We start from the raw sequence: 10,117 nt of genomic DNA on the forward strand, positions 1-10,117 counted from the left end.
GGTCCCCATGCTCCTCCTTCCCACATCAGGGCACATTTTGGGGTTCCCTATCCCCTCTTCCTCACATCAGGGCACGTTTTGGAGTCCCCATACTCCTCTTTCCCACATCAGTGCACATTTTAGGGTCTCTATTCTCTCTTCCCCACATCAGGGCACGTTTTGGGGTCCCCAGTCTTCTCTTCCTCCCGTCAGAGCACATTTTGGGGCTCCCTATGGATGCCTCTCCTCACATCAGGGCACATTTTGGGGTCCTCATTCTTCCCCTCCCCACATCAGGGCACGTTTTGGGGTTTCCTATCCTCTCTTCCTCACATTTTGGGATCCCCACGCTCCTCCTCCCCACATCATCACCTCACCGCTCTCATAGCAAACAACTCCCAGCCTCAATCCGCCCTCCCCCAACTTCCAACCGTTCCCCCTTGTCCTGCACTCACCACCCCTTTCCAAACGCCCACTTCTTACCATGCCCCCCCCTTTCTCCTGCTCCCCCCTTCCTTCCTTCCCCCAGGATACATCCAGCGCCGGCTGATCAAATCCATGGAGTCGGTGATGGTGAAGTACGACGCCACGGTGCGCAACTCCATCAACCAGGTGGTGCAGCTGCGCTACGGCGAGGACGGGCTGGCGGGGGAGAGCGTCGAGTTCCAGAACCTTGCCACCCTCAAGCCTTCCAACAAAGCCTTTGAGAAGAAGTAAGGACCCCCCCGGTACCCCAAAATGGCGTCACGGGGTCCCCGAGCCGCCCCTCCCCACGGCAGGTTGGGTTTTGGGGGACCCTGGTTGCACCTCCCCACACCAGGATGCGTTTTGGGGTCCCCATGCTCCTCCTCTTCACATCAGGGCACATTTTGGGGTCCCCAATCTTCTCTTCCTCACATCAGAGCACATTTTGGGGCTCCCTATGCTCTTCCTCCCCACATCAGGGCACACTTCATGGTTCCCTATCCTCTGTTACTCACATCAGGGCACATTTTGGGGTCCCCTATTCTCTCTTCCCCACATCAGAGCACATTTTATGGTCCACTATCCTTTGTTCCTCACATCAGGGCATGTTTCGGGGTCCCCTATCCTCTGTTCCTCGCATCAGGGCACATTTTGGGATCCTCATTCTTCTCCTTCCCACATCAGGGCACGTTTTCGGCTTCTCTATCCTCTCTTCCCCACATCAGGGCACATTCTGGGTCCCCTATTCTCTCTTCCCCACATCTGAGCACATTTTATGGTCCCCTATCCTTTGTTCCTCACATCAGGGCACGTTTTGGGGTCCCCAGTCTTCTCTTCCTCCCCTCAGAGCACATTTTAGGGCTCCCTATGGATGCCCCTCCTCACATCAGGTCACATTTTGGGGTCCCCACGCTCTTCCTTCCCACATCAGGGCACATTTTAGGGTCCTCTATCCTCTCTTTTTCACATCAGGGCACGTTTTGGGGTCTCCTATGGAAGCCCCTCCTCACATCAGGGCACATTCTGGGTTCTCTATCCTCTCTTCCTCGCATCAGGGCACATTTTGGGATCCTCATTCTTCTCCTTCCCACATCAGGGCACGTTTTCAGCTTCTCTATCCTCTCTTTCACACATCAGGGCACATTTTAGGGTCCCCTATCCTCTGTTCCTCACATCAGGGCACATTTTGGGCATCCCCTATCCTCTCTTCCTCACATCAGGGCACATTTTGGAGTCCCTATGCTCTTCCTCCCTACATCAGGGCACATTTTGGGGTCCCCAATCCTCTGTTCCTCCCATCAGGGCACACTTTGGGGTCCAATTCCCATCACCCCTCCCTGTTTCTCCACCCCCCCAGGTTCAAATTCGACTACACCAACGAGCGCGCGCTGCGCCGGACGCTGCAGGAGGAGCTGGTGAAGGACATCCTGAGCAACGCGCACATCCAGAACGAGCTGGAGCGGGAGTTCGAGAGGATGCGCGAGGACCGCGAGGTGCTCAGGGTCATCTTCCCCACCGGCGACAGCAAGGTGACGGCGACAGCCTGCTGCCACTTGTGGCTGTGCTCAGGGCTCAGGGCTGTGTGCTGGGGGGGATTTGGGGGGGGCCGTTCCCACCCTGCGGCGGTCGGTGGGTTCTTTTTGGGGTCTTGTCCCCTTTGGGGTGGGGGGGGGTGGAGAGACTGGGGTCTCTGTGTGTAGGGGAGGGGTTGGGAGGGGTCTTTCTGGGGGTCCCCCTTCAGTGTTCTGTTGCCCAGGTCATCAGAGTTGGGAATGGGGGGGGGGGAGGTTGGGATCTGGCCCTTTTTTGGGGGTCGTGACATCTTTTGATTGGGGTGGGAGGGGGGGGAGATGTAGAGACTGAGGTCTCTGTGTGTAGGGGAGGGGTTGGGAGGCAGCTCTCTTTTTGGGGGTCCCCTTTCAGTGTTCTCTTGCCTGGGTCGTCAGAGTTGGGGATGGGGGGGGGAGAGAGGTTGGGATCTAGCCCTTTTTCGGGGGTCGTGACATCTTTTCTCGTGATCTTTTGATGGGGTGGGGATCTTTTGATGGGGTCGGGGAGGGGAGGATGTAGAGACTGGGATCTCTATGTGTAAAGGAGGGGTTGGGAGGCAGCTCTCTTTTTGGGGGTCCCCTTTCAGTGTTCTCTTGCCTGGGTCATCAGAGTTGGGGATGGGGGGCCAGGGGGGGAGGTTGGGATCTGGCCCTTTTTCGGGGGTTGTGACATCTTTTGATGGGGGGGGGGATGTAGAGTCTGGGGTCTCTCTGTGTGTAGGGGAGGGGTTGGGAGGGGTCTTTTTGGGGGTCCCCCTTTGGTGTTCTGTTGCCCAGGTCATCAGAGTTGGGGATGGGGGGGGGTTGGGATCTGGGATCTGCTCCCCTTTTTCGGGGGTCGTGACCTCATTATTTTTGTTTGTTTGGTGCTGGGGGGTCTGCAGGTGGTGCTGCCCTGTAACCTCCTGCGCATGATCTGGAACGCGCAGAAGATCTTTCACATCAACTCACGCCTGCCCTCCGACCTGCACCCCGTCAAGGTGGTGGAAGGTGAGATGGGGGGGGGGACCCCAAAAACGCTTTGGGAGACCCGCCGGGAGACACCAAGGAGGGATTTAGGGACCTGAGGAACAGCCCCTGCCCCCAAAAAAGCACAGGGGCTCCTTGAAGAAACTGGAGGACCCCAGGAGGAGCCCAGGGACCCCCAGAACAGACTTGGAGACCCCAGGAGTTGCGTAGGGACCCCAAGAAAGTGCTTAAGGACCCCAAGGAGGAATTTGAGGACCCCATAAGGAGGTCAGGGACTCCCAGAACAGACTTGGAGACCTCAGAAGTTGCTCAGGGACCCCAAGGAGGAACTTGAAGACCTGAAGAAAGTGCTTAGGGACCCCAAGGAGGAACTTGAGGACCTCATAAGGAGCTCAGGGGCCCCCAGAACAGACTTGGAGACCCCAGGAGTCGCTCAGGGACCCCAAAATGGAATTTGAGGACCCCAAGAAAGCGCTTAGGGACCCCAAGGAGGAATTTGAGGACCCCATAAGGAGGTCAGGGACTCCCAGAACAGACTTGGAGACCTCAGAAGTTGCTCAGGGACCCCAAGGAGGAACTTGAGGCCCCTAGAAAGAGCTCAGGGACCTCCCAGAAAGAACTGGAGGACCCCCCCAGGAGGAACTTGAGGATCCCATAAGGAGCTTGGATGCTCCCTGGAAGGAAGTTGATCCCAAGAAAGAGCTCAGGGACCCCAGCAGGAACTTGAAGACATGAAGAAAGTGCTTAGGGACCCCATAAGGAGGAACTTGAGGACCCCCAGAACAGACTTGGAGACCCCAGGAGTCGCTCAGGGACCCCAAGGAGGAACTTGAAGACGTGAAGAAAGTGCTTAGGGACCTCCAGGAGGAACTTGAGGACCCCATTAGGAGCTCAGGGACCCCCAAAAAGAACTTGGAGTCCCAGGAAAGAACGCGGGGACCCTCAGGGCAAGCTGAGGGACCCCCAGGAAGAGTTTGGATAACCCAAGGAGGAGCTCAGGGACCCCAAGGAGGAACTTGAGGACCCCAAGAAAGTGCTTAGGGATCCCAAGGAGGAATTTGAGGACCATAGAAAGAGCTCAGGGACCCCCAGAACAGACTTGGAGACCCCAGGAGTCGCTCAGGGACCCCCAGCAGGAACTTGAAGACGTGAAGAAAGTGCTTAGGGACCCCAAGGAGGAACTTGAGGAGGAACCCAGGAGGGCCCCATAAGGAGCTCAGGGACCCCCAGAACAGACTTGGAGACCCCAGGAGTTGCTCAGGGACCCCAAAATGGAATTTGAGGACCCCAAGAAAGGGCTTAGGGACCCCAAGGAGGAACTTGTGGACCCCATAAGGAGGAACTTGAGGACCCCCAGAACAGACTTGGAGACCCCAGGAGTCGCTCAGGGACCCTCAGAAGGAACTTGAGGTGCACAGGAGGAGCCCAGGGATCCCCAGCAGGAACTTGAGGAGCTCACGGACCCCAGAACAAACTTGGAGACCTCAGGGACCCCTAGAAAGAACTTGAGGCCCCCTTAAGGAGGCATGCGGTGATCCGCAGACCCCGATAACAGCGCTGAAGTGACCTGGGGACCCCCCCTGTCTCCCCCTCCCCAATTGCAGGCGTGAAGGAGCTGAGCCGTAAGCTGGTGATCGTGAATGGGGAGGACCCTCTGAGCAGGCAGGCGCAGGAGAACGCCACGCTGCTCTTCAACATCCACCTGCGCTCCACGCTCTGCAGCCGCCGCATGGTGGAGGAGTTCAGGCTGAGCGGGGAGGCGTTCGACTGGCTGCTGGGGGAGATCGAGTCCAAGTTCAACCAGGCCATCGTGAGCCAGATTCGGGGGGCTGGGGGGGGGCTGGGGGGTCCTGCCGTGTGCGCCGGCGGCTCCCCATAGAGATGGAGGGACGGATTTGGGAGCTATAAGGTCGTATTTGGGGGCATCGGGTGGTCTTGGTGTTCCCCCCCCTCCCTCCCCCCTCAGTGTCTCCCGGTGAAGGAGGAGCGCCCTGTTTGGATGCCATGGGGACATGGGGTGGTTTTGGGGGTCCTCCCACGTGTCCCAAATTCTCCCCGTGGAGACGTAAGATCAGACCGGGGGGGGTTGATGTAAGGATGGATTTGGGTGCATCAGGTGTTTCGGGGTCCCCCTGTGTGTCCCAATGGCTCTCCGTACAGGTGGGGGGTCAGATTTGGGGTCATCCATCAGTCTTGGTGCTCCCCCCATTGCCCCCACATCTCCCAGTGAAGGTGGAGGGCCATAGTTGGAGGCTGCAGGGACAGATTTGGGGGCATTCGGTGGTCTTGGCATCCCCAGCGTGTCCCACTTGCTCTCTGGAGATGTAAAGTCAGAGTGGGGAGGGAGTGTAAGGATGGATTTTGGGGGATGTAGGGCCAGATTTGGGGGTTATAGGGTCAGATTTGGGATCATCAGTTGGCCCTGGTGTTCCCCCCGTGTGTCCCCATGTCTCCTGGTGAAGCTGGAGGGTGGTATTTGGAAGATGCAGGGACTGATTTGGGGTCATTCCGTGGTCTTGGTTTCCCCCAGCGCGTCCCAGTTGCTCCCCACGGAGATGTGGGATCAGATTTTGGGATCCAAGACCACTTTGGGACCACGTTCGGGGACCCTTGGGGGTCTGGAATCTGGCGGTGGGGTCCAGGACCACCTTCGGGGCCTTTTTAGGATGTGATTCTGACCCCCCCCCCCCTCCCCAGGCTCACCCCGGCGAGATGGTGGGTGCCCTGGCAGCGCAGTCCCTGGGGGAGCCGGCCACGCAGATGACCCTCAACACCTTCCACTACGCCGGCGTGTCAGCCAAGAACGTGACGCTGGGGGTCCCGCGGCTGAAGGAGCTCATCAACATCTCCAAAAAACCCAAAACTCCATCGCTCACCGTCTTCCTGCTGGGCCAAAGCGCCCGCGACGCTGAACGTGCCAAGGTGGGACCTGGGGACAGACCTGCGGTGGCCTTGTGGCTCCGTGTCCTGGTGGTCTGATGGTGGCCCCACATCCTCCTGACCCCATGGCTCCGTGTCCTGGTGGTCCTGTGGTGGCCCCACGTCCTCGTGGCCCATTGCTGTCCCAGTGACTCTGTGTGTCTCCGTGGCCCCACGGTGGCCCATTGATGGCCCCATGTCCTCACAGCCTGATGCTGGCCCCGTGTCTCTGTGTCCTCATAGCCCTACAGCAGTGGCCTTGTAGTGGCCCCATGTCCTCATGACCCTGTGTTTCTGTGTCCTGGTTGTCCCGTGGTGACCCATGTCCTTGTGTCCTTTGGTGGCCCAGTGGTGGCCCCATGTCCTCCTGTCCCCATGGCTCCGTGTCCCGGTGGTCCTGTGGTGTCCCCGTGTCCTCGTGGCCCTGCAGTGGCCTTGTGGCTCTGTGTCACTGTGATCCTGGGCTGGCCCCGTGGCTCTGTGTGTCCTCGTGGCCCCGTGGTGGCCCAGTTTTGGCCACACATCTTTATGGCCCATTGGTGGCCCCATGACTCTACGTGTCTCTGTGACATCGTGGCCCAACGGTGGCCCCATGTCCTCATGGCCCGATGGTGGTCCTGTGGTGGCTCTGTGTCCTGGTGCTCCTTCAGTGGCCCCACGTCCTCGTGGCCCATCGCTGTCCCAGTGACTCTGTGTGTCCCTGAGACACCGTGGCCCCACGGTGGCGCAATGATGTCCTCCCAGCCTGATGCTGGCCCCGTGTCTCTGTGTCCTCATAGCCCTACAGCAGTGGCCTTGTAGTGGTTCCATGTCCTCGTGACCCTGTGTTTCTGTGTCCTGGTCGTCCCGTGGTGACCCATGTCCTTGTGTCCTTTGGTGGCCCAGTGGTGGCCCCACGTCCTGCTGACCCCATGGCTCCGTGTCCTGGTTGTCCTGTGGTGGCCCTATGTCCTCGTGGCCCATTGGTGTCCCCATGACTCTACATGTCTCTGTGGCATCGTGACCCAATGGTGGCCCCACGTCCTCGTGGCCCATTGCTGTCCCAGTGTCTCTGTGTCTCTCTGTGGCACCGTGGCCCCATGGTGGCCCAATGATGTCCCATGTCCTCACAGCCTGATGGTGGCCCCGTGTCTCCGTGTCCTCACAGCCCTACAGCAGTGGCCACATGGCTCCACATCCCCACGACCCTCAGTGGCCCCATGATGACCCTGTGTGTCCTCATGACCTGATGGTGACCCCCCACCCCTTTTTCTCCCCCCCCAGGACATCCTGTGCCGCCTGGAGCACACCACCCTGCGCAAGGTGACAGCCAACACCGCCATCTACTACGACCCCAACCCTCAGAGCACGGTGGTGGCCGAGGACCAGGAGTGGGTCAACGTGTACTACGAGATGCCTGACTTCGACGTCAGCCGCATCTCCCCGTGGCTGCTCCGCATCGAGCTCGACCGCAAGCACATGACGGACCGCAAGCTGACCATGGAGCAGATCGCCGAGAAGATCAACGCTGGTGGGTTCCATGGGGCGGGGGGGAGGGGGGGTGTAAGGCTTCTTCGGGGTCCTGGGGGGTTTGCAGGGACCTGGGGGTGTTTTTCGGGGGGTCCTGGAGGCTCCTAAGGGAGTTTGTTGGGGGGGGGATCTGAGGGGGAGGGTCCTGGAGGTATTCTATGGGGGTACTGAGGGGCTTCCTTGGGATCCTAGACCATCCTGGGGGGCTTCTTTGGCATCCTGGGGGGGTTTGGAGAGTCATGGGGGGCCGCCTTGGGGCCCTAGGGGGTTTTGGAGGGTCCTCGGGGGTCCTGGGAGGCTTCTTGGAGGTGCTGGGGTGTCCTTGGTGGGCTTCTTTGGGGCTCTAGGGGAGTTTGGAGGGCTGGGGGGGGGGAGGGGGAGTTGCTTTCAGGTCCTAGGGGGGCTTGAAGGGGTCTGGGTGGGTGATGGTTGGTTTCTTAGGGGTCCTGGGGGGTTTTGGGGGGGGGGTTGAGGAGGTAGATGGGGGGGGGGGGGGGGCGCGGTCCTTAGGGGTCCTGGAATTTGGAGGGTCCTTGGGGGGGGGGTCCAGGATTGGGGGTGAATTGGATGGTCAGAGGATGGTGGGCATTGAGGGAGGCTTCTTTGGGTGCTGGGCTGTCCTGGTTGTGGGGGGGGGATTTGGGGAGGATTAAAGGGGCGTGGGGAGGCACAGGTAAAGGAGGAGGGCTTTGGGAGGGGGGGCTTGGGAGATTTTGGGGGCTCTGAAGGAAATTGAAGGCATTAAGAGACATTTGGGGGATGCTGGGGGGGGAGGGGGAATTGCTTTCGGGTCCAAGGGGGGCTTGAGGGGTCTGGGTGGGTGCTGGCTGGCTTCTTTTGGGGTCCAGGCTTTTGGGGGGGTCCTGGGGGGCTTTGGGGGGGTTGAGGAGGTAGATGGGGGGGGCAGTCCTTAGGGGTCCTGGAATTTGGAGGGTCCTGGGGGGGGGGGGGGGGAGGCATCAAAGGCATTAAGAGACATTTGGGGGATGCTGGGTGGGTGATGCTGGGGGGGGGGGAGGGGGCGTCTGAGTGAGAGCCAAGGGCATTGCGGGGGGGTCTTGGGGGGAGATCCTGATTGGTTGGGGTCTGTGTCGTCCCATCCCCCCCCCCCCCAAATTCTCCCCCACCCCAGGTTTTGGAGATGACCTCAACTGCATCTTCAACGACGACAACGCCGAGAAGCTGGTGCTGCGCATCCGCATCATGAACAGCGACGAGAACAAGATGCAGGAGGTGGGGGCGCTGCCACCGCCCCCCTCTGTCACCCCCTCGTCACTCGGTGCCACCCCGGCGCTCTGCCACTTTGGTGGCACCCAGCTGTCACCCCTTCGTCCGTCATCCTCCGCTCGCCCCGTTGTCACCTTCCCCGCGTCACTCCTTTCTCACTTACCCCAGTGTTTCCCCCGTGTCCGTCAGTGCCACCTCTCTGCCACTTGATGTCACCCCTCTTGTCCCCCGCCGTCCCTCTGCTGTCGCCGTGTCATCAGTCCCCCCCACGTCGCCCCACTGCCACCCAGTGCCGCTCTCCCGTCCCTTGGTGTCACACCTTTGTCACCCGCTGCCCGCAGGAGGAGGAGGTGGTGGACAAGATGGACGACGACGTGTTCCTGCGCTGCATCGAGTCCAACATGCTGACCGACATGACACTGCAGGGCATCGAGCAGATCAGCAAGGTGCTGGGGGAGCACCCAAGGGTGCTGCTGGGGGGGGGGGGGTGTTGGAACCCAGGGAGGTGTTTTGGGGTCCCTCCAGGTGCCCGAGGAGCACCCCTGGGTGCTTATTGGGGGTTGGATATAGGAGCCCTCAAAGGTGTTTGGGTGCCTGGGCTGCCTTGTAGATCCGTGGGAGCACCCATGGGTGCTCAGAGAGCATCCTGTGGGATCCCAGGGGGATGACTGGGGTCCTCCAAGTGCGCTGGAGCACCCACGGGTGCTCATGGTGGTGGCTGTCGGGAGCTTTCAGGGTTACCAGGAGCTCTGCCCGGTGCATGGGAGCACCCATGGGTGCTGACCCTCCCTCTCCCCTCCCCCAGGTGTACATGCACCTGCCGCAGACAGACAACAAGAAGAAGATCATCATCACGGAGGACGGGGAGTTCAAGGCGCTGCAGGAGTGGATCCTGGAGACGGACGGCGTCAGCCTGATGCGGGTGTTGAGTGAGAAGGACGTGGACCCGGTGCGAACCACCTCCAACGACATCGTCGAGATCTTCACTGTGAGCCGTGGGGTGACGCTGCCTTGTGCCGGGTGGCACCCATGGGTTCCTCTGTAGGCATTGGGGGGGTTGTCAGGGTGTTGGGGTGACGCTGTGCCGGGTGGCACCCATGGGTTCCTCTGTAGGCATTGGGGGGGTTGTCAGGGTGTTGGGGTGACGCTGTGCCGGGTGGCACCCATGGGTTCCTCTGTAGGCATTGGGGGGGTTGTCAGGGTGTTGGGGTGACGCTGCTGTGTGCTGGGTGGCACCCATGGGTTCCTCTGTAGGCGTTGGGGGGTTGTCAGGGTGTTGGGTGACGCTGTGCTGGGTGGCACCCATGGGTTCCTCTGTAGGCATTGGGGGGGTTGTCAGGGTGTTGGGTGACGCTGCTGTGTGCTGGGTGGCACCCATGGGTTCCTCTGTAGGTGTTGGGGTGACACCGCAGTGTTGAGGTGTTGCGCTCTGCAGGTGTTGGAGGATGGTCCTTGGATTTTGGGGGGTGACGCTGCAGTGTCCCTTTCCATTAGGTGTT

At 60.3% G+C, this 10,117-nt stretch overlaps 1 protein-coding gene across 1 annotated transcript; it reads left to right on the plus strand.

The window, feature by feature from the left end:
* Positions 1-508: 508 nt before the first annotated feature.
* POLR2A (RNA polymerase II subunit A) lies at positions 509-9,606 on the plus strand (the record flags this gene model as incomplete). Its single annotated transcript, XM_079551062.1, has 9 exons — positions 509-692; positions 1,802-1,973; positions 2,879-2,984; positions 4,568-4,773; positions 5,661-5,885; positions 7,146-7,392; positions 8,524-8,624; positions 8,960-9,064; positions 9,424-9,606. Coding segments are annotated over 9 exons (1,529 nt in total), but the record flags the coding sequence as incomplete, so codon positions are not given.
* Positions 9,607-10,117: the final 511 nt, after the last annotated feature.

The sequence above is a fragment of the Tetrao urogallus genome (assembly GCF_951394365.1).
Source record: "Tetrao urogallus genome assembly, contig: scaffold_317, whole genome shotgun sequence".
Taxonomy (NCBI): domain Eukaryota; kingdom Metazoa; phylum Chordata; class Aves; order Galliformes; family Phasianidae; genus Tetrao; species Tetrao urogallus.